Genomic DNA, 24,766 nt, shown 5'->3' with positions numbered 1-24,766 from the left:
TCCAAGGTTCAGTTCAGTTCACTCGCTCAGTCATGTCCGACTCTTTGCGACCCCATGAACTGCAGCACGCCAGGCCTCCCTGTCCATCACCAACTCTGAGTCCACCCAAACTCATGTCCATTGAGTCAGTGATGTCATCCAACCATCTCATCCTCTGTCGTCCCCTTCTCCTCCTGCCCTCAATCTTTCCCAGCATCAGGGTCTTTTCTAATGAGCCAGCTCTTCACATCAGGTGGCCAAAGTATTGGAGCTTCAGCTTCAGCATCAGTCCCTCCAGTGAACACCCAGGACTGATCTCCTTTAGGATGGACTGGTTGGATCTCCTTGCAGTCCAAGGGACTCTCAAGAGTCTTCTCCACCACCACAGTTCAAAAGCATCAATTCTTCGGCGCTCAGCTTTCTTTATAGCCCCACTCTCACATCCATACATGACCACTGGAAAAACCACAGCCTTGACTAGATGGACCTTTGTTGGCAAAGTAACATCTCTGCTTTTTTTTTTTTTTTCACGTCTCTGCTTTTTAATATGCTGTCTAGGTTGATCATAACTTTCCTTCCAAGGAGTAAGCGTCTTTTAATTTCATGGCTGCAATCACCATCTGCAGTGATTTTGGAGCCCAGAAAAATAAAGTCAGCCACTGTTTCCACTGTTTCCCCATCTATTTGCCATGAAGTGATGGGACCGGATGCCATGATCTTAGCTTTCTGAATGTTGAGCTTTAAGCCAACTTTTTCACTCTCCTGTTTCATTTTCATCAAGAGGCTGTTTAGATACCCTATCAAATGATGGTGCCCTTCCTGGACTCAACCATTTCCCACTTTAACAGCCCCTGTTCTGCCTTCTGCCTGAAGTGTCCCTTCACTCCCTCCTGCCTGATGGACCTACACTCAGTCAGAGATCAGAGTGAGACAACTGTCACTCTAGAAAATGTTATGCAGAGGAATACGGAGAACATTTCATTGCCAGGGCAGAGTAAGGGCTCCATGTGGGGATAAGACTCATTCTGCCTTTGTGACTCAACCTGCCCTTTTCAAGGAAGAGAGCTAAGGGGACTTCCTTGTGGTCCAGTGGGTAAGACTCTACACTCCCAATGCAGGGTGCCTGGGTTCAATTCCTGGTCAAGGAACTAGATCCCACATGCTGCAACTAAGTTCACAAGCTGCAACTAAAAGATCCTGCATGCCTCAAACAAAACACGGTGCAGCCAAATAAGGAAAGAAGGAAGTAAGGAAAGAAAGAGAACTAATACTGTCTCACTACTGAGAGACTAAATATATTAATACAGACAGACAATGGCCAGACATCTACGACAACAGAACTCTAATCCGCAACCTCGGCCGCCATCAGCTCAGGAACTCAAATGACAACACCTGTGGCAATCAGCCCAGAACGGCCAGGATTTGACCATAGCTGCCAGCTTCACTATTTTTTGTCCCCATTTTCAACTGGACCAACTACAGAAAATCAAACACGCTCCCCTAACCAATCACATGGGATACCCCTCTTCTAGTTAGCCCACTTCCAAGCCCCCCAGCCCACAGCCTCCAACAGGGCATCCCTGAAGCCTGCTCTTTTTCCCACTAGAAAGCTTTCCCACTCCTCAGTCTGCCTAGGAGTCTCTGCTGAAAGCAAATGATGCTACCAAGTTCCTTGCTAGAGCAGGCTCTGAATAAACAGCCTCTATTTGGGTGATCTCATTTGGGTGGTCTTATTTTCACACTGCTTGCCTATGAGGCCTCAACAAAGTTTGAGGGTGATCTAGGTGAAGGCAGCTGGCCAGTGCTCTGCGAGAGGTAACTAAGCTAGGCCCCAGAGCAGCCTTGCCTTATATTAAAACAGGTCTGGGTGGCTGCCTCGGAAAAGAGGGGAAATCTGCTCAGCAGGTAGGTGGGTGGGCTGGCTGGTGTCTGCGTATGAAGAGCTTCTATGGACACCAAGCCAGAGTCTTTCTCTCCATGACCAGGGCCCCAAGTTTCCAGCAAGCACTTTTGAGTCCTCACGTGGACAGGTCCATTCAGCACAGATAGGGGGACACATGGCAGGTACTGTGTGGCCCCTCCCAGCCTGCCCAGCACACGTCCAGCACAGGTCAGGGTCCAGTTCTCCCTCCTAGCGCACCCAGTGGAGACACTGCCTCAGCCCTCCCTTCAACACTGGCCTCTTTTACCCTGGGGTGTGTGTGGGGGTGGGTGGGGGGGGTTGTGTGGGGGGCTCCAAGCCCAGTTCTGCCCAAGTCCACAGAACTCAGTGGAGGCCCAGCCCTACCTCGGCTACCCTCAGCTGAGAACAGCTTCAGTTTGGGGGTACAGTCCTCTTTGTGTGCTGGACCTTCTGCCTCTGAAAATCTTTATTTTTTTTCTTATATATTCTTAAATTTTTTCAAATTTTTTTTTTTTTTTCCCAAAGGACTGAACTTGAAAGCAGCAGTTTGGGGTTCAGACCTGGGCTTGGCCACGTAATGGTTAGTGCCTGACAAATGCTTCTAAGTACCAGCTATGATAACCAGGGCTTCCCTGGTGGCTCAGATGGTAAAAAATCTGCCTGCAATGTGGGAGGACCAGATTCCACCCCTGAGTTGGGAAGATCTCCTGGAGAAGGGAATGGCAACCCACTCCAGTATTCTCACCTGGAAAATCCCATGGACAGAGCAGTCTGACAAGCTACAGCCTATGGGGTTGCAAAGAGGTGGACATGAGCAACTAACACACACACACGATATCCACGGACATTTATTGAGAGATGACTACGTGCGAAGTATTGTGATCATGTTTACGTGGATCAAAGCATTTGACTTCACCAGCATCAATGACTAAGTGTGATTACTCTCCATTCCACACATGAGGCACACAGAGGTTAGGCGACTTGCCCAAGGTCACCCAGCTGGTAAGTGGAAGGGCCAGAATTGAAGCCCACATGGGAACTGTGTTATCAAGTCAAATCCAGGACCATCAGTCAAAGGCACTCCCACTGCCCTCCCTGCCACTCTGACAGCTCCTCTTCCTCTAGTTCCTTTGCGTTCAGAGCTGATGACGAGACAGGGCCAGTTCTGGAGTGTGAGCAGCAAACTGACTCTGGCCAAGCACAGTCACAAGCACTTGGCTTCCTGCCTGCTGCTCTTTGTTAGTCAGTCTGCTCAGTGTGTGAACTGGGTCTTCTCTACAAAGCCTGAAACTTCATCTACTTTTTATCCTTTTCAGAAAACACTCTCAGCCTCAGTGCTTGCTAGGGCTACTTGCCCCAGGCCTCCGCAGCCTTCACCTCTGGAATGAGAACCAGCAGGGGATGGTGAATCCGCATGTTCCCATCGGTCTTAAGAGAGGCTGCCAGGCCAGGAGCTGAGATGGGTCTGCAGTACGGGGATTGTGGAGGTCTGCTTAGCTGTGGGTGAATCAGCCTTAAGGAAGAAGCTGGCTGAGGGGCTCTGTAGAGACCATCACTGACGGAACCGCAGACCTGATTCCATTCCTCAGCACGCCACTCCCACAAGGCTAGTCCAAGGAAAATGATGGTGTTTCCAAGCAGGAGAGGAGGATGACTCAACAACCTTCCAGATAGAATCCCAACAACCCCCAAGCTCTGAAAACCAAAAGCCTTTTAATTTTTGGTGCCAAAACTCATGTCCCACTCAGCATGAATATATATCCATTTTAGTGCAGACATGCCAGTGTTTTTGGTTACTGGAATTCAGAATTTGGAGAGACTTCCCTAATGGTCCAGTTGCATAGATTCCACACTCCCCATGCAGGGGATCCAGGTTCTATCCCCGGTCAGGAACTAGATTCCATATACCACAACTAAGAGTTTGCTTGCCAGATGGCACAACTAAAGATCCCACATGCCACACCTAAGACCCAGCACAGACCCAAATAAATTAATGTGTTGTTGCCTTTTTTTTTAATTCAGATTTGGAATCACATCTGCTCTCCAGGGTTTGGGAATGGGATTCTGAACCTGTAATAATGTATCAGACATCCAGGGTGATGCTAAAGGTTTACACAGACGATTTCCTGAATGCCTTACAAACCACCCCAGCCTATGATCCTCACCCTACAGATGAAGAACTCTTCAGTTGGTGACCAGCATACTCACCTAACCCACAGCTTTGCCTCCTGCCAGGGACTCCTGGTGAGCCTCGCACAACTCTTACAGCCAAGCTACCGCCCAAGGCCCCTTTTCCTTCTCTCCTCCACAGGAGTCAGGTCTGCACCGCTGTCTCCCTGCGAAGAAAAGGCTAAAACTCTTTCTCCTTTCCTAAGGACAAATTTGATCTTGAGTTAATTTTCCAGCTCTCTTCCCACGAAAGCTAGATAAAGGCTCAATGTCAGCGGGGATATTCATCAAAACTGTGGATGGTTAAAAACGACCTCTGATCTGGACTGGAAGGATCCTAGGTGAATTAATAAACTGTTAGGACACCGCAGCTGAGGCCTCCCCAAGTGCGATGGCTCCTGTGACCGGGCAGGTTCCTTGAGGGAGCCTGGGAACTTGCCTGTTGGCTGTTGAGAAGATAACGGGCACTTCCCTGGTGGCCCAGTGACTAAGACTCCACCTCCCAAAGCAGGGGGCCTGGGTTCGACCTCTGGTCGGGGAACTAGATCTCACGTGCCACAACTAAGACCCAACGCAGCCAAATAAAAAAATATGAGAAATACATCCCTCCAGAAAACGTTATGTATATAAAAAAGATAACGGCTCCTGTGGGGCTCCTAAGCCAAAGCGGCCCCCACAACTACCGATGGGGGTGTCACCTCCTCGCCCCCGAGCAGTCACTTGGGGACGAGAACGGCCCCTGAGCCGGTGTGCGGACTCCTCCTCTGGAAGAAGTCACGCGGCGCAGCCATGCCGACCTGTGCTACGTCCCCCTAGGCGACTCCCACCCGGGTGTGTCTCCCACAGTCTGCTGTGTCTGGATGTCTAGTGAAGCCTAACCAGACCCGGGCAGACGCTGCTTCTCCTCCTCACAGCCTCCTCCTCACCTGCTTCCAGACTTTCATCCCCCACAGACGGAAGTGGGGCACCCGTTCCGCATCAGGATGGTAGGCAGCCAGCCGGCCTGGCTTCCCGGGCCTCGACGCCGCCCCTCTGCCACGGCTCCTCGGCTGACAATCAGGATGAGAGGGCATCAGCGTACTGGCTGCTGGACCCTGTTCCCGCCGACCATTAAAACACTTGACCAAGATATTTATAATCATTTAATGAATGTTCCAAACATACCCTTGGTGGGGCTACAGATGAGTTTCATGACGATGGAAGCTGATGTACATCCACACCCACCCAAACAGCCACAGACTTAGCAGCAATTTCCAGAAACCCGACACAAACCAGAAAGACCTCATGGGGAACAGGATGATCACTCAGCCAAAGAGGTTCTTTGGGATCCTTACTCTCCTCTTTCTCCTCCCCACTCAGACCTTCTCCAGGATACGGATGATCAGGATGAGAGAAGAGGGTGGGGAGGCCCCATCGCACTTATGCAAAGAGGCGCTCTGAGAACCCCATCACCTCAGATGCAGTGAGATGACCCAGAGACAGAGGTCTGCTCAATAAATAAATAATTCCCAAAAGCCACCCGGGGGGGCTGGCAGGCCCAGGGTCTCCAAGACAGAGGAGCCCCCACCCTAGGAGGCCTGACCAGGCTGCTCACTACGTGCTGCATACCAGCACATCTGCAAAGGGTCCCAGCAGGGTCTTGTTGAAGATGCAGCGGATCCACACCAGGTAGGTAGTGAAGGGCTTGATGTTCTCCGTGAAGGTGTGGTTCTGCAAGGCCAGCATGTAAGGCACGTAGGTGTTCTCCCCCTGCTCCTGAAGCCACACCTCGTACTTCACCTCCCTCACCTTCAGGTACTTGAGGTTCCACGGGATCTGCCAGGAGACGGACAGGCGGGCCTCGGAGGCGCCCTGCACAGACGCCTGGCACCGGGCCTCCCGCACCTTGCCAGGGTATAGGCTGACTGTCCACTTCTGCTTCCTTGGCCCCGGATGGCCCTTCACCACGCGCCGTATGGTTTGGATGAGCGATGGGATGTCCACCTTGGTGTCCTGGTAGATTCGGAAGAGCCACTCGGGGTTCCGGCAACAGAGGTGCCGGGGGACCTCCCGGCTTTGCAGGATCCGGGCCTGCTCGGCCCTGTCTAGGTGGGCGATGCCCCCCTGGTCCCAGGGCCGCTCGGGATGCGTGACCGTGTTCTCTGGCATCGTGTTCTGCCAGGCTATGTACTGGAGGTCCATGCCGGGCAGCGTGGCCAGTGTCTTATAAGGGGTGTAGTGGTCAGGGTTGACAGCATAGGGGAAGAGCTCCACGACGGCTGCCCCGCGGGGCAGGAACAGGGCCGTGACCAGCTGGGCCCCGTGCATGCTGACCAGCATGGAGGCGTTGCTGACCAGCCGCACCACGTCTGCAAAGGCGTGGTCTTCCAGGGACACCGTCACTGTCTTCATCTGGAACTCCTGGGCCAGGGCCAGCAGCAGCTCTGCCTCATTCAGGATGAGTCTGTTCTGGGTGCGGCTGAACACCAGGATGTACTCCTCGCCCAGGGGGCTCCCCGCCTGGCTCACGTTCAGCTTTTCCATCAGGAACCGCGCGAACTGTCGGATCTCGTTGCCGGAGACCAGGATGTTGGCCTTCGGGCCCTGGGGCTGGACGAAGCCATACTGGTACCAGGTGGTGACCTTGGAGAGGCCCACAAAGGCATGGGAGAAGCAGAGCAGCCTGCCCAGGGCCTTCAGCTGCGCCCGCAGGAGGGGCTGCTTAGGGCTGAGCAGCTTGTAGAGGTCGAAGTGGGCACCCTCTCCCCAGCCCTCCATGAAGAAGAGCCGGGCCTCGCGGGCCAGGCCGGGGAACTGCCGAAGGGTGTAGAAGAGGGGCAGCAGGTCGTCGTGGAAGACGTGCATCAGGTTGTCGGGGTTGAAGCGGTTGGCGATGAGGGCCACGTCGGGCACAAACACGGGCTTGGGCATGAAGCGCAGGGCGGCGGCCGGCAGCTCCACGAAGTTGAAGTACTGCGTGTTGTGGTCCTCCACGGTGGACAGGTCGAGCAGGGCCGGCTGGAAGCGCCGCGAGCCCAGGCTGGGCAGCATCACGGAGGCGTTGCCGTGGAAGAAGATGAACTCCTCCGCCTCGCTGGAGTAGCAGAGCCACTTGAAGCGGCAGAGGCGGTCGGTGTGCGTGCGGCCGGTGCACACCATGTGCGTGCCGCCCTCGGTCAGGATCTGCAGCGCCTTGGGGTAGTCGATCCGCAGCGCGGGGGCAGGGTCAGCGGCCCGGCGCCCGACGGCCAGCTCCTCCTCCAGGGAGGCCGCATGCTCACGCAGCCGCACGTGTTTCCAGAGCACGGCCGCCAGCACCGACACCAGCAGGGCGTTGAGCACGGCAGACAGGTGCATCCTAGCGCCGCCTGGGGCCTTAGAGAGACGACGGCCCCGGGGAAGCAGCTCGAGCCTGGCCGGCTTTACCCATCCCTGCGGGCTCCCGGAGGACCGGCAGAGGCCTGCGGGAGGAGAGAAGGAAAAGGAAAAGGTGTCTGCATGGTGTGTCTCCAGTCACCCCGAGCACCCGCCCGGTGCCAGGCGCCGTGCTGGCCTCCGCTGCGGCACTGGATGTTTGCACCGTTTTGCACACTTGAAGATCTGGTAGGCTAAATGTGCTTAGTCACTCAGTCGTGTCCGACTCTTTGTGACCCCATGGACTACAGCCTGCCAGGCTCCTCTGTCCATGGGGATTCTGCAGGCAAGAATACCGGAGTGGGTTGCCATGCCCTCCTCCAGGGGATCTTCCCACCCCCGGGGTGGAACCCAGGTCTCCTGTATTGCAGGCGGATTCTTTACCCTCTGAGCCACCAGGGAAGCCCAAGAAGACTGGAGTGGGTAGCCTATCCCTTCTCCAGGGAATCTTCCCAACCCAGGAATTGAACTAGGGTCTCCTGCATTGCAGGTGGAGACAGGAATCCCCCTGGTAGGCTAGACCCTTGTTCTAAAATGTTCACCCACTTCCCTCCCCTGCTGTCTCCATGGGGAAGTACAGATCCCTGTGCCTGGCCACATAACTTGCTTTGGCCAATGAGGTATCAACAGACAACATATTCAGGGACTTGAAAGGTGCTTGTGTGACTGTCTTTGCCCTCTTTATACCTAGGATGTTGCTGTGAGAAGAATGTGATCAGCCGAACTTGCTGGTCCCAGAGGAGAGAGCTATGTGGGGAGCACAACTGTTGCAGCCATGCCGGGTGTGGCTCGGCTGACTCCCAGATGTGTAAGTGAGCGAGGATCTTAAGAACCACCAGGCAAACCCACCCAAGCCCGGGCAACACAGAGACATCTGAGCTGAACAGATGCTTCTTATCATATGTCAATGAAATTCTGGAGCTGTTTGTTCTGAAACACTGCTGCAAAGAAAGCTAACTGCTGTGTTGTGAGAAGCTGCAAGGAAAACCCCCATTAGGGGCCCAACCTCCCTGGCACTGCCAGGGAAGGACTTCACCTTACCACGGGCACAAACGGGATGAGAGGCCTGTGAGCGCCAGTCCCAGGCTGCACACCAGGACCCCTGTTATGCCCCATCTGGGACACATGCACAGGGATTTCCTATTTGGCAATCATGCCTGCTGGTTTTTATGTCTCCATGAAAAGATGGGTAGAAACTTGCCCCTCACTGGTCCAGTAAGAGAACTGTGTCTGAGTCTCACCACTGACAAGGGTTCTGTATACGGAGGCAACACCTCTGAAGGGTTAAACTTCCTGTCTCACATACTCTTTGCGTACAGGGAAGCCTGGCTGGGCTGTGGGCATTTGCTCCCATTTCCCCCCGCTACTGGGAAGGGCATCATACATGCTCTGAGGCCCAGGACTGTTCAGACAGCCGAAGAATGGGACTGTTCAGTCCTCATGGAAACAGCATGGGTGACACCTGACACCAGCCACAGGGTGAGAAGAGGGCACCTGCTTAGCTGGCTTCTGCAGGCTTTTGCGCCTGCAGTCAGCCCTGTTCATCTCCAGGGCAGGGCCTCGAAGAGCCCAAAAACCCTGCAGCCGAGAAATCTGCTGAAGCATCAGTATTTCTCAGTCTTTTCAAGGCCATGTACCCACTAATAATAAAGAAAACCTCTTTCATGCCTCAAACTGATCCGTAAAGTGCAGCAACGTCTTCTGCCAAGAATCTCTCACACACAAGACTCTTCTATAATATCTGCTCCCCAAGACAACAGGATTTCATCAACTTCTACTTTAATTTTTTTTTTTACTTTTTGGCCATGTCATGCAGCATGCAGAATCTATCTAACCTGTGCCCTCTGCAGTGGAAATGTAGAATTGTAACTTTTGGATTGCCAGGGAAGTCCAACTTCTACTTTTTCTGAAGTTAGTATTTTATATCTGTATCTGTATATGCAAAATAATAATGTTGCATATACTTTTCCAAATATATGTGTCCCCATCTAGAAATTCTCCACCCAGCCTCACCAGCTAAGAACTACTTTGCTATTAGGTTGAACCATGTTAAGTTGCTGATACTTGACAATTTCTGACCAGTGTCCCATGGTCCTGCCACTATCCTTACCACCACTGTGGTATATATATACATAGATAGATAGATACATAGATAGATTGATACATAGATAGATAGATTGTACTACCAAGGCTGCTCGAGAGAGAAAACCTAGGTACCCAGTGAAACATGACTGCAGCTGGGGTTTTGACATCTCTAGGAGGTAAAAGGAGAAACCAGGAGTCAGAAAGAGGCCAAGAGGACAGACAGTTAATTCATCCTTGGGATGGGGAGAGGAAAAGGACTGAGGAAGTAAAGGCAAGGACAAGAAGAGTTTAAGAAGATAATGCAAAGGCAGGGAAGGCAAGGAGTCTCACCGGGGGTTGGTGAGAGCATCCTGAGAGCCTCAGCTCAGCTCTGGGCCAGGGAGCTGAAAAGAGAGTCATGACTGGATGACAGGCGGCAACTCCGGCAGGAAGAACAGCTGGGACGCACGCATCTCCCCACACTCGTGGGACTCGTGGCTCTGGCCAGTGGGGGAGGGGCTGAGCGCAGGGACACCGCGGCGGCAACGAGCAGTCAGCACTCGGACTTGGATTTCCAGACAGCGTTCTTCACTAAAAGGAGCCAGGGCTCCTTGGAGAAAGAACTGCTTCCAGGGCCGGGCAAGGAATGAGGATGAGCTTAGAATACCTTATAGTGCCAGAATGTAAGGAAGTTCTCAAAAAAAAAAAATGATGGGAACATGTCCAAAAGACACAGGATCCAAACTGAAGGAGCTCCCAATGGCTGAATCTGGGACAATTTGAGTAACAAAGTTAAAAAGCAATAGTAATGGATTATATAACCCATGGAATAAAATACCCATGAGTCAATATTGATATGAATAGATAATTGAATAAATAGGGGAGAAGACACAGATCTTATAGTAGAATGCCAATTAATAAATGTAGACACAATAATGGAAATAAAACATCACCAGTTGGCAAACATCATAGCAGTATCTGTTTCAGGCAAGATTCACTGATGGATGCTAAAATTAGTGGGTGAAAGTATGGTGAGAAACAGGAAATCTGCACCGTCTCTAAGCATCTCCCTATGAGATACATATTAATTACAAAAGTAAAAACAGAAATTTTACAGCAGAGACGCTTGGCAGACATCGTCTGAACCAAATAATCACCATTAACATCACCAATAATAACAATACTGACACTGTGTACCCCTTAATATAATGTGCTGAGGAGGGTACCTCATTTCTGGAGCCTTCCTGCCCGAAATAACATAACTTCAATCTATATTTCTAAATGGGGAAAACTTGGCTCTAGTTCTGGTTCTGGCTCTGAAGATGGTCTGTTAATTTTAGTTAATATTAAGATTAGTTAAGATTAGTTAGCTGTTAAGATTAGTTAACAAAGAAAACATAAAACCCAAGTTGAAAGATATTATACAAAATACCTGATCAGGACCCCTGCAAGAGTTAAAAATCATAAAAGAGAGGGGAAGACTGAGGAGGTCCCAGATTGGAGGAGAGTAAGGAGACATGATAGCTAAATGCCATGTGGGCTCCTGGGCCAGAAAAAGGACATTAATAGGACAACTGGCAGAATTTGAGTAAGGTTCATGGTTCAGTATCAGAGATGTGTTCATTCCCTAGTTTTGATAATCACACTGTGGCTGTGTAAGAGGTTAACATCAGGGGAAGCTGAGTGAGGTGTTGTTTTTTGTAACTTTTCTGTAAGTCTCAAACTATTTCAAAATAAAAAGTTATTAAAAATTCAATAATAAACAAGAGAAGTGAACTGAAGTTCACTCAGTTGTGTCCAATTCTTTGTGACCCTGTGGACTATACAGTCCACGGAACTCTCCAGGCCAGAATACTGGAGTGGGTAGCCTTTCCCTTCTTCAGGGGATCTTCCCAACCCAGGGATTGAACCAAGTCTCCAGCATTGCAGGCTGATTCTTTACCAGCTGAGCCACAAGGGAAGCCTAAGAATACTGGAGTGGGTAGCCTATCCCTTCACCAGCGGATCTTCCTGACCCAGGAATTGAACCGGGGTCTCCTGCACTGCAGGTGCAATGGAGCTATCAGGGTAGCCCAGAAACAAGAGAACGTAAGTATTTATATGTAAAACAACAAGTCTGTGGTTTGTTCTAAAATACTCCAACAAAGAAAGCATGGAGACAGGTGAAACACAGATATTGGTAGTTAAAGATGATGACGGGGTCTTCTTCTGCTTCTCTTTTGAGTTTGTCTGACTTTTTGCGTAGTAAAAGTTTAAAACGAAACCATAAAGAATAAAATAAAATCACTATTACAAAATGACAGAATACTGGAAAGTGGGTGAGTAATAAATTAATACTCAAAAAGCTGTGTCTGGCGAGACGGGAGGCAGATGGGTGTAGCACAAGCTGATGCATGTTTTGCCGATCGCAGACAAGAACAGCTTCCAACAGCAGCTGAAGCCAAAACAGACACACCCAGGGAATATCAGAAAGCAAGACTCCCAGGAAATAAGGAAAGTAAGACCACCTCCAAGCTGAGCAGGCAGCGTGGCCCCCGAGTACTCACAGCGCCTCTGGTGAGCATTCTGCTTCCTGGCCCTCCCCTGCGGGGAAAGGCAGGCTTGGCAGCGGGTGGGGATGTGGGGAAGGGGCCACGGGCAGGAGGGAGGACCAGGGGGCTGTGTGTGCCGCAGCCAACCCTGGTCAAGTCACTGAGCTTGGGGGCCTTGGGGCAAAGCTTATGGGAACCAGCAAACATGGGGCCTTGTGGGGCTAAAAGGCAACTAGGCAGAGACCACCCCAGAGCCTGGGGAGTGGGAAGGACTGTTTCTAATCAGATGCTATGTACTCCACCCACCCTCAGGCCCTGCCCACAATGGTACTGACCAAAGGCAGGACAAATACAGAGTGGCCTACGTGGACCTCTCATGGACACGTCAGGCTCTCCCGTGGGAGACCCTTCCGAGAGGGAAAATGGGGTTGAAGGTTTGCTGGGAATGGACAGGACATTTCCTATAAGTAGTGTGGTGGATAAAGCATGGAGCCCTGAGGGTCAGACTGCCTAAGTTTTTACCACTTTACCAGTTACAGGCCAAGTGGCTTGCACCTACACCTGATGGGGCCAGTCGCATAAATCCCCCAATTCCATCCTCCTCAGATGAGACGGCCCTGAGCCATACTCTCCACGGGCTCCCAGAGTTCCCTAACAGATTAGGTGGATTACAGGGCTGCCCGCAGTGGGAACTGGCCTCCTTCCCTGCCCTGTCTCTCTTCCCCACTCCCCTATTCATGTATGCTGCGATCAAGTGCAAATAATCTACTTGCACTTGAATCCATGTCTGAGGATCTGCTTCTGGGGAATGTTAATTAACACAGAATACTATTGCATTTTCCCCCTGTGGAGACAGATGGAGGGCCGCCCTTGCATTTTTCCCTGCTGTGAAACAGCCGAAGTGTGGTAGTGAGAATGCCAACAAGAACTAGGGCCGTCACTGCTCATTGTAAAGTCCTCCCAGTCTGTCCCCCAGGCTCCCCCGTCTGTCCACTCTCCGCTGCACGGCAGCAACCTGCAAATGCCAGAGCAGAAGGATCGGGCAAAACCCTCAGAAATGTTTTCAAAAGATAACAGATGGAGGCAAAGAGGACATTAACCAGATCCCTGATTCTAAAGAAGCCAAGGTTCTCCCCAGTCCTGTCTGCTGGCTGAGGAGATACAGCTTTTCCAGACCGTACAGGCTGCTGGAAGAGGAGGGCAGGGTCCCTGTGGCCTTCCCCAGTGGAGTCCAGTTACAGAGGCAAATAAAAGAGGCCTGAGTTGGCCTCCAAGACACATTCTCTGACTGTGGGGCAGAGGGCTGACTAGAGCCGAGTTGTTTGGAAACAAACTTGCATGGAAGAGACAGTCCTTCTTGGACTTTTAAGGTGTGCTGAAGAAGACTCTTGAGAGTCCCTTGGACTGCAAGGAGATCAAACCAGTCAATCCTAATGGAAATCAACCCTAAACACTCACTGGAAGGGCTGACGCTGCAGCTGCAATACTTTGGCCACCTGATGTGAACAGCCAACTTAACTGGAAAAGACCCTCATGCTGGGAAAAATTGAAGGCAAAAGGAGAAGAGGGTGGCAGAGCATCAGATAGCTGGATAGCATCACTGAGTCAATGGACATGAACTTGGGCAAACTCTGGAAGATAGTGAGGGACAGGGAGGCTTGGAGTGCTGCAGTCGATGGGGTTGCAAAGAGTCAGACATGACTTAGCCACTGAACAACAACACAACAAATCCATAGCTTGGATGGTGTTGTCTTCAGCACACCTGTCTAGGCTGGGGGTCCCGGGAAGGAAAGAGCCTGTCACTGATGAGCAGACCACTCTTGTCTCACGTCACCTGTCAAGTCACTCCGTCCCCCAGAAAGCCTACCCTGGAGCAGCGGACCACCTCTGAGAAGAGGTGAGGGGCAAGGGGAGAAGGCAGGGGAGGACAGCCCTGCTAAGACAGAACAAGGCCTCAAGGCTTACAAAGGGCCCTTGCCCAGAGCACTCATCTTCCAGCAAGGAGGCAGGCTGGGAAGATCCCCAGAGGAAACCCCTCCTGAGGCCTGGAGGCGGGGCCGTGGTGGAAAGCTGTGCCCTTGAATCGTTCAAGAGGCAGGTCCTTAGACTCCTTCCTTCACTCTCCTGACGACAGGCTCAGTCAGATGTGGGCAGGCCCGGCCCTGAGCTGACGTTAACTACCCGTGTGGCACAGCCGACACCCACGCAGGACGGACGCCGGCCGCTGCGCTCCTCTCCGGGGGCAGCACTGTGGGGAGGGCCTCCTCTCCCTCGGGCACTGCATTTAGGACCAGCGGGTATGCGGCACCAAGAGCCTAGTGGCTCAGCCAGGACCAAGAATGATATGCAGCAAGAATGTTTTTCAATGGTATGTTTTTAGTGTTCGAATATTTTCACCAAAAATATATCAAGTTTGGTAGATATAAGACGTTTACCTAATTTTTTTCTTTAATTTTGCTGACAATTCAATCACTAGAAGAATGGATTCAAACTAAAAAAAGAAAAAAAAAATACTTTTCAAAAGAAAGGGAGTAAAAAAGAAATGAGATTTAAAACATGCTTAAAACAGCCCTCTAGAAACTGAGGCAGACAGAGGACACCGCCAATTCACTCCCCCCAAACTGCTTCCCTCAGCTCCTGGACAGATAAGGATTATCAGATTCTTACAGACAGTGGGATCCCATCTTTCCGGGATCCCACCTCTCCAGGATCCCACCTATTCCAGGAAGCACTGCAGGAAGATGCTGATGCTCCTGCCACACCTGCAGACACAGTAAGACCTGGGGGGTCCCTACTATGGGGGCTCCCAGCCGAGGCTGCTCACCCAGCCCTGGGTGCCGGCTCCACTCCTGGGGGCCCTGCCCGACTCAAAACCCGGGCACAGAAAAGCCGTTCACAAGGGTCCTGGCATCTGATAAGGACTAAGAGCCCCAGAAATTCCAGGCCTAGAGCAGAGGGCACAAATTCACACGCTTACTGAGGCCAAGAACCAATGGTCTCTGGGCAGTGTGCCCCAAGACCAAACACCCAGATTAAAGTTCAAGCTGACGAGGGCCTGGCAGTGCACTGGCCTGGCGGTACCTATCGTATTAGTCTGCTCCAGCTGCCATAACCAAGTACTGCAGACTGGGTGATCTAAACAACAGACATTTCTCTTCACACAGTTCTAGAGGCTAGAAGTCCCAGATCAAGGTGTCAACATGTTTGGTTTCTCCTCAGGCCTCTCTCCTGGGCTTGCAGATGGCTACCTTCTCACTGTGTCCTCAGGTGACCTCCTGTGTGCACTGAGGGGAAAGAGGTCTCTGGTGTCTCTCCTTGTTATTGGGTCACCAGTCCTATTAGATTAAGGCCCCACCTTTATGACCAAGCTCCTCCGTCCATGGAATCCCTCAGGCAATAATACTGGAATGGGTTGCCATTGCCTTTTCCAGGGGATCTTCCCGACCCAAGGATCGAACCTGGGTCTCACACATTGCAGGCAGATTCTTTACCATCTGACCGACCTTAATTACCTCCTTAAAGGTCCTATCTCTAAATACAGTCACACTGGGGGTCAGGGCTTTGATTATGAATTTCCAAGGACACAATTCAGTCTGTAATACTACTTTTCTGGTTTTCCAGAAAAGCCAGAAATCCATTTAAAATGGGAAATGTCCTAGTCTGTAATTTCTGACCACTATTCCACTTGAGTGAAGATGACAGACAGGCCCAAGGACTGGGGTTGTTGGCCTTGTTGCCAGTATAACGAGCCCCAGGATGTAAGCTCAGGTCTTAAATAAGCCCTCTGCTGCTGACCTGGCCAGCTGTACTGGGTTCCCAACTGCCAGGACCAGCCGCTGGTCACTGGTCACTCTCCCAGGAGCAGGGCCAGGAGGCTAGGACTGCCAGCACCCAGCAGACCCAGGCTCAGAAGACTGGCAGGGCCAGGCCAAGACAACGGCTGGTGATAGTGTCTAAAGAAGATTTTCTATTAATAGTACAACAATTTTATTTTAACAGGTTGTTCATACCCCCAATTGAAAGATCAGAGAGTTCTTGTCAATTATTGAAAAGTATGCTTTTACCCTAAATGCAGCCTGAATCACTGGTGCTGAACAATGGAAGCTTCTGTCCTGCACAGATGCATCTCACATATCGCCAGTTCGTGAACAGCACACAAGTCCCAAAAACTCAAACGCCCCCAGAGTGAGCTCTCCCTGCTCCCCCCCCTCCTCGTCATGGTTACCAGAAGCAGGACGTGGGACTGCTGCTCCTCACGTCATGTTTATGGGGGGTCCAAACTCAGATCTCCATCAATGCGACTGACAGACCTGAACCAACACTGACAAGACATCAGGGTTTCTGCCAAAAGCACTGACATTTTGGCCGAACGTTGGCAGCCTCTGAGGACTCCTTGTAAAACCTAATATTTAAGTGATCGGGCATCTTTAACATTTAGTTACAAGTTCACATGCTTAGACCAAAAACTTAACATGATTAATAACTCCTTGGTTTAGTATAAAGAGCAAACAAAGGCAAAGATGCGGCCGTTCATCCTCTGTCAACAGCTCAACATGGTGACTCTTCATTCTTATTAATAAAACAGGGCGGACGGAACTCCCAGGGTGGGCCGGTGGAGCTGTGGGTGGAGCAAGAGAGTTCCAGTCTGCGTTACCCTGGCACGAGGGGCAGAGGCAAGCTTGGCTGAGGACGGCCAAGGCTCCACGGCACTCAGCACAGGCGGGGCAGCTGAACAGGTGGGGTGAGTCCCACCTACCACCGACACAGAGAGCCTTGCTCGCACAACTTGCTGCGACACCATCCGGCTTTTGCTTCGCACCCATGGGCCACTTGCAAGTTAGAGCCCCCTGTGTTGGCCCTTTCTGGCATAACAGAGATGAAACAGGAATGTCACCAACAGGGATGAAGCAGGAAAAGAGAATCGAGTGAGTGGCTGCTGTGATGCTCGGAACATGCCTGCACGACTGACCACATCAAGAGGGTCAGAAGGCCGCGCACTACAAGTGGCATAAAACATCCACCAAGAAGGAGGGAGAAGCATGCATGACAGGAAATGGTCCTGGTTGGACCTGAGGCTATCCACGGAAGCGACCTGAAGGGTGGGGGGGTTTCCAGCAAGGTTTCAGAGGTGTTTTTGTGGTCGTGGGGTTAACACAATTGCCCCTGTTAGGTGTCCACACGTCCCTGCTGGCAATGACTACAGCAAACCTCCATCCACAGCAGACACCGCTGCGCCCAGGTCTCACATCTGCCCGCCAAGCAAGCCATGAGGTCACCCAGCTATGGGCTCCTCTCCCACCCCAGGCAGGCCCGAAGCCACGTGCAGCTGAAAGGGCAGTGTGTTACAGACAGGTACAGAGTGGGCAGCGTCAGGAGACGTCATCTCTGTTACCTGCTTTCCTTCTTTTTATCTGGAAATAATCCCAGACTTATAAAAAAAAAAAACAAAAAACTGTGTGTATAGTACAAAGAACTCTCCTACATCCTTACCCTTACCACCAACTGCTAATCTGACACATTCATTTTACCATTTTCTCTTTTTCTGAACCTTTTAAAAATAAGCCAGAGACATTTTGCCCCTTTAGTCCCTGCCACTTCATCATCTGTCTCTTAAGAATGAGAACATTCTCTCGTATCACACAAAATTGGGAATTAATATTGATACAATACTGTTAGTAATTCGTGATCTCCATACTGTGGCCCAGAATCCAAGGCAAGGCAGAGCCTGGTGGCCAGGCAGCATATCTCACTCATCTCCCCTAATCTGGGCAGCCTCTCAGACTTTCATGGCCTCTACAGTTTTTAACAGAGTTGGATATTTTCTGGTATGTTCAATTTGGGCTTGTTTGGTGTTTCTTCATGATTAAACTTTAAATATACACCTTTGTCAGGAATCAAAGTCTATGCGCCTAATTGTTGATATGAAACTATTCTATACACGTGCTTCTGGGATTCTCCCAGCGGGGCAGCCGGGATCAGGAAAGATCCAGAAACCCCATTCTGTGTAGGATGCAAGGAGGAGTGGGGCCCTCTTCCTCGGGGAAGAGAAGCCCCTGAACCTTGGGCGATCTTCAAACGCTGAGGGGCAGAACAGGAAGAGTGAGGCTGCTGCAGAGGGGGGCTGCACCCCTCTCTAACAGAGTGGTCACACACGCATGCTGGTGACACATGCCACCCAGGCTGAAGAATGGGCATGTGGTCCCAGCTGCCACTCTGCCCCTAGCATGGCTGCGAGGGCCACCAGGGCCCTGAAGTAAGGCCTGCAGAAGGAAGTCACGGGGGATTTCAGCATGGGAGACAGGAAGAGGACTTCTCTAAGGCTTAGAACTGTTCTAACACAGAGGAATCAGCGACTGTAGTAAGCCCCTGCCCTGCCAGGAAGCGGTCTGGAAAATCAAGGTCAACTTGTGAGGTGGACACGGGGTCCCCCAAGGCAGTCTTAGCATCACCCAGGATGTGAGAAATGCAAAATCTGGGGCCCCTCCAGACCTGCTAAACCAGAATCCCTGAGGGAACCCAGGAACCCATGTTTTTAATAAAGCTTCCAGGTGACTCTAGTGTGAACTCAATTTCAGGAAGTCCTCTGAGATTTCTGTAACATTCCACAATTCTGCAATCCCAGCTTCTAAATACCCAGCAGGGCATTTCTGTCCAACCCAGGGTAAACCACCAAGGACAGCCCTCCTCCTCACAGAGGCTAGTAAATCCTTTCCCCAGCCTCTGCGAAATGATGCATAAGCCTACGTTCCCGGGGCAGACTGAGAAGGCTGCCCTACTCTAAGCCCCACTTTGAGAAAAGTTTCCCCAGCTCACACCTTCCCACACAAGCCACATCACTTATAATGCTGAGTGGCAAAACAAAACCAAACCAGCCCAGTTCTCTAGGCCACAGCTAAATCTATGAGAGAGGAGGCTGGGCCTAAAGCAGCCACCAGTGGAGATGCCCGAGAAGTCAGATCAGGCGGTGGTGCTTGTATCAGATGCCCACACCTGCAGGCCCACAGGGAGAAGGTCGGTCTCCTGAGAAATGGATTCCTGAAGGGAGCAAGGCTGGACTGCTTCTCTGGCTCCTAACAGTGTCCACTGTCACTCTTCCTGGGAGCTCTGGGACCCAGCCTCACCCTGATAACTCCTGAAGTCCCCCAGGATGTGCCTTGATTCCTGCCACAAACCCCCACTACTGAAGGTCCCCAGGATGTTCCTTGTCACCGGATGTGTCTAAAACAACCGGACCCAAAGGTCTATTCTGGGAACAACAGTGATAGTGGCAATACAGCCGACCAGATCCCCAACCCCTCCCTGAAGCCTAGCCCAGGGCTGAGTACTCACTGCCCAGCCAGCAAAGGGCCCTCTGTTATGCTTTTCAAAGTGGAGAAAAGAGACAACTCTTAGCATTAAGACTGTACTGATGGGATTTCCCTGGTGGTACAGGGGATAAGAATCTGCCTGCCAATGCAGGGGTCACGGGTTCGATCCCTGGTCCAGGAAGATCCCAGATGCCACGGAGCAATTAAGCCCATGTGCCTCAGCTACTGAGTCTGTGTTCTAGGGCCTTTGAACTGCAACTACGAGTCCACATGCCCCAAGTACTGAAGCCTGCATGACAAGAGAAGACACCACAATTAGAACCCACAACGAAGAATAGCCCCTACTAGCCACAATCAGAGAAAGCCTGCACAAAGCAATGAAGTCCTGGTGCAGACAAAAATAAAGTTAATTTTTTTTTAATTAAAAAAAAAAAAAAAGACTACTGATGGTGGTCACCACTGGCAGAGTGAAAGGTGTGGTTTCCTGACAGACCCTGGGTCCTGAGTATGTAGGTGAGGACCTGGGAAGCCCAACAACGTGGCAAGACTGGGACTTCCTGCTGGTCCAGTGGCTAAGACTCTGCACGCCCCATGCAGAGGACCCAGGTTCAATCCCTGGCTAGGGAACTAGATCCCACAACCCTAACTCCTAAAACTAAGGAGTCTACACACTGCAATGAAGACCTGCTACAGCCAAATAAATGAAAAAAACATGGAAGGATTGATGGCTTTTCTGAAACATGTCAGGAAGAGCATACTGGCCTCTGGACAGGGGGTGGAGGTTAATCTACCACCATCTTGCTTCATGTGCACCTACTATGTGCCCGTCACTGTTCTAAGCCCTTTCTCTGCCCACTTCCACTTAAGCCTCAGTGCAAAAGCCCTCTAATGCAAGTACTCGTATTATCTCCATTTTCTTTTAATATGAAAAACTAGAGCTTAGTGGGGTTAAGTACTTTCCTCTAGGTCCTGCAGCTCAAGCAGAAGCACCAGAATTCAAGCCTGTGCCTGACTCTGGCGTTCTCAGTAATTCAGACTCAGGGGCACAGTCGGTGATGGAAAAGCAGGCAAGACCGCAGAGCTGTGAGCTCTCCTCACGCAAGGGCAGAGCCGCTGTGGACGGCTCCGGAAACAAAGATCCACAGGCCCTCAACTGTAACTTAGCAACACAAGGCTTCTTGTGTGTAACTGTTCCCCACCCAACCAGGCAAGTAGCTCAGGGAGCTGTGGTCATTCTCTCACCCGGAGGGAGGTGTGGGGCGCACAGTGGGGTGACAATTATCCCACCCACCCTGGTGGCTGTGCGAACAGGTTTAACCCACATATTTAGAATGACAACACCAATACTTTGTAGGGCTGCAAGAGCCCTTAGAAATTATTTGCTCCAACTCTTTATAAAGGTTTTGAGGGGCAGTGGGAGCTCTCACAAGCTGCCGAGATGAAAGCAGTGGGGCTGGCTTTCCTCAAACCCACAACTCGCAGGCGAACCCCCTCCCCAAAGCAGAGGTCAGGCCCAGAAGAAGCACACGCCTCTGGGATTCTTCCCAGCTTCTAGACAAGATCACTTCTCCAAACCAGGCTTCTGGGTCTCACCCAGATTACACCCTTCCCTGGCCCTGTGGTCCATGATGAGAGCCTCTAGGGCCCAAAGGGCCCTTCGGCTGCCTCTTCCTAACGCTTCACCCTCCAGCCTCGGCCAACCTCAGACATGGACAGGAAGCACCCTCAGCCAGGCTGCAGGCTCCTGCCTCTTCTCCAAGTGGCCCGAGGCTACCTGCTGTAACACTGGAGGCTGCCCCAGGTCAAAGGCAGGCTTCTAGAACCATGAAGACCCCAAGCAGCAAGGGAGGGGAAGTAAAGGGCACCGGTTTTGGAGTGAGATGCCAAGATGTGAGCTCTGGTCCTGACACTCAGCAGCTGCATCATCGTATACCAATTGTCCTTTTAAATTTTTTCACCACACGAAAAGGTGTACGTAATTAACATACACAACACGCTAAGGGTGGCGATAAGTAGATACCCAGGAAACCCATCACCATAATTTATGCCATAACCTATCCATCACCTCCGAAAGTTTCCTCTGTCCTCCTACTTACTAGTTTTTGTGATAAGAACACTTAACGTAAGCTCTACCCTCAAAGCAAAATCTGAAGCATATACTACAGTATTGTGAACTGCAGGCTCACAGCTGTATGCCATGCAGCAGGGCTCTCAGAACTCGGCCATCTCGTCTACCTGAAACTTTACACCCTCTCACTGATACCGTCTCGTTTTCCCTCCCTACAACCCCTGGCAACCACCATTCCACACTCTGCTTCTGTAAGTCTGACTATTTTATATTCATCCTTTAAGTGGTATCATGTAGCTATTTGTTCTTCTGTGTCTGCCTGGGCCAATTCTTAAACCCTGCAAGCCTCCATTTCTTAGTCTGAAAAACAGACAATTATATCGACTTCACAGGGTGGTTTTGTGAATTCAAACAGAACTCAGGCAAAGCACAGTGCCTGACAATTATTTTTATATAATTATTATTAACCATAACAATGCCATAACTTCCAATCACTGGCACTGACTCTAGGCCAAGAACAATGCTCAGTGCCTGACAAGAATTCTCTCATTTGTTCCCTGTTACAAATCTATAAACAGGTGTTATAGGTGTTATAACAGGTGTGACCAATCTCATTCCACATTTGAGGAGGTATGCTCAGAATTGTTCGGAGAACTGTCCAGTGTCTCACAGCTATCAAGTGGTAAGACTGGGATTCAATCCCAAGTTTGGTTTCAAAGCCTATGGCGACATTTTTGGGCTCTGCCTTTCATGTTCATGATTTTATCCAATTAAAAAATCTACTAGATGATAGGCCTGGGGGAAGAGTATCCACTGACAATCAACTGAGAATAATGAGGACATTCGGGGATTGGAGCATTTGATAATTTAATTTTCTGGTTAGCTCAATATTCACTAGAAGCCTATGTTATTGCTAAGTATTTTCAAAAGCAAGGCTCAGAGCAAGAACTTGCCAACCAGGTCAGTTTGAAAAATGCTCTGACACCTACCACATCAAGGCCACCAGGACACACACGGCTACAGTGTGGGGGAACTGCACTTGCAGTCACCAGCACCCCATCCTCCTCTTTGCTGAGGATCCCCACTCTGCTTCTCCTCGCCCTCCCAGGGCCCAAGACTCAGGATCTGATGTGCTGTCCATCCCTGGGGAAGAGGGGACTCCCTTGTGCTCCTTCCTGGCTCTGCTGGCGAGGGGGACTCAGATTTCTCATTTGTAATGTGAAGGATGAGCTGGAGAATAGATCTCCAAGATCCATGAGAGTCAGAGTGGGCAGCTAATTCCAGTGATACAGATCTCGGTTCCAATCTCACCGCTAACATTTTCTGTTAGTGATCACAAATGCTAATATTTGCTGCACATTCACTGTGCACCAGACACTGGGCTTCCAACTTGCACAGCATTATTTTATTTAATCCTCACGGCAACCCCGTCTTGCGAAGAAATAAGAGGTTCAGAGAGGATAAGTGACTTGCTCAAGGGCGCACACTTAGTAAATGAGAGCCAAAATTTGAATGCCCTGCACATGTAGCACAACATATGTGGTAAATGAACCCTATTCTGTCTGTGCTCTGAGCCACCAAATCCTATGAGATAGCTCACCCCATAACCATGCCCATGCTATTCTCAATTCCTCCAAAAGTAGGTTCTGAGACTTGGCAGGCATAAAGAAAGGCAACTCTAGCTGCCCACCACTATGGCAGGACTCTGGCCTGAGAGCCCTTGACCTTAGCAGAGGATATCCATCAGGAGAGGGACTCCTACAAACATGTTGGGGCCTGAAGCCCATTGTGTCCCTACTTCCGAGGCTATCTCAGCACCGTCAAGCAGCCGATGCCAGGCTGTCATCACCAGACACACAGTGGGCACCGTGCTGAACCGCCAAAGAGCCCAGGGGTCACTTGTGGGCTGTCCTGGTACTGCCTTCACAGGGAGCTCGGGAGGGCCAGGCCCCCTCCGCGCTTTTCGCCTGGCTCCCCGCCACCCGCGCCTCATGCGCACCATCTCCCAAGCAGAAGGGCGTGGGAACCGGCTGCCGGTGCCAGCCCCGAGCAAAGGTCTTTAGCTGACACGCCGGGGCCCGCGGTACCTGGACCTCGAGGGTCCACCTCCCCTCACCCTCGCCACCTCCCGCGCGTCCTTCGGCCCCGAGCCACATTACTCCTCCCAGCCGCAAATCCCCCTCCGCTCCTCTCCACCCCTCCGGGGGAGGTCGCAGGGCAGCTCCTTCAATTCCAAACCCAGCCGCGTCGCGGAACCCTTGCCCGCCGCGAGCGCGCGCACCTCACCTGCACCCTACAGCCTCGGGCTCCACGGGGCTGAAGCTTCCAGGCCGGCCCTCCGCGGAGCTGGCTTTGGCCGAACCCGTGCCCGCCGCTGCTCCAGACGCCTGCTCGGAGCCGGGGAGGCCCAGGAAGGGAGCGCAAGCTCCTGAGCGCCGTCTGGTCCGTCACCGCCGCCCGGCTCGCAGGTGCCCTACGTGCGCCTGCCCAGCTGGCGAGCCCCTCGCGTCAGCTGTGCACGTGCGCAGGCTCGCCGGTTCCGCCGCCTCAGCCCGAGGCCCGACCTCTTCCTTGGCTCGCGGAATTCTGGGAATTGCAGTTTGCGTCCGATGGGTGCCGGCTCCTTCGACCCGGGGGATCCTGGGAGTTGTAGTTTGCTCCCGGAGAAGTGCAGTTGCGCTTCGTGTTGTTCAGTGGTAAGTCGTGTCTGACTCTTTGTGACCCCATGGGCCCCAGGCTCCTCTGTCCATGAGGTTCTCCAGGCATGAATACCGGAGTGGGCTGCCATTTCCTTCTCCAGGTCGCTTGGTGTTAAGTTTATACAATTATGGGAGGCCCGATAATAAACTTAAATAACCGACAAGCAATTGTCATTTATCAAATCAAAATAATACATTCACATGCTTTTAAAAAATATATAATACTGGGGGGAGGGGGGCAGTTTTCAGGTGTTCATTTCAGTCGCTCAGTCGTGTCTGATGCTTTGCGACCCCATGGACTGCGGCACGCCAAGCTTCCCTGTTCATCACCAACTCCCAGAGCCTGCTCAAACTCATGTCCATTGAGTCGGTGATGCCATCCAACCATCTCATCCTCTGTTGTCCCCGTCTCCTCCTGTCTTCAGCCTTTCCCAGCATCAGGTAAAGAACCCGCCTGCCAATTCAGGAGACATAAGAGATGCGGATTCGATCCCTGGGTCGGGAAGATCCCCTGGAGAAGGGCATGGCAACCTACTTCAGTATTCTTGCCTGGAGAATCCCATGGACAGAGGAGCCTGGCGGGCTATAGTCCATGGAGTTTCAAAGATCTGGACACAGCATGCACGCACACTGCAGGGGACTTAAATACAAAA

At 51.5% G+C, this 24,766-nt stretch overlaps 1 protein-coding gene across 1 annotated transcript; it reads right to left on the bottom strand.

The window, feature by feature from the left end:
• Positions 1–5,178: 5,178 nt before the first annotated feature.
• On the bottom strand, positions 5,179–23,983 carry POMGNT2 (protein O-linked mannose N-acetylglucosaminyltransferase 2 (beta 1,4-)). The gene is made up of 2 exons (XM_061127905.1): positions 23,701–23,983; positions 5,179–7,491 (listed from the first exon to the last, which is right to left on the bottom strand). The coding sequence occupies exon 2, from the start codon at positions 7,385–7,387 to the stop codon at positions 5,645–5,647; it is 1,743 nt and encodes a 580-aa protein (XP_060983888.1). The 5' UTR covers positions 7,388–7,491; positions 23,701–23,983; the 3' UTR covers positions 5,179–5,644.
• Positions 23,984–24,766: the final 783 nt, after the last annotated feature.

Source organism: Dama dama, chromosome 24 (genome assembly GCF_033118175.1).
Source record: "Dama dama isolate Ldn47 chromosome 24, ASM3311817v1, whole genome shotgun sequence".
Taxonomy (NCBI): Eukaryota; Metazoa; Chordata; class Mammalia; order Artiodactyla; family Cervidae; genus Dama; species Dama dama.
Note: the sequence above shows the minus strand (reverse complement) of the source record. Positions and strands in the feature narration are given on the sequence as shown.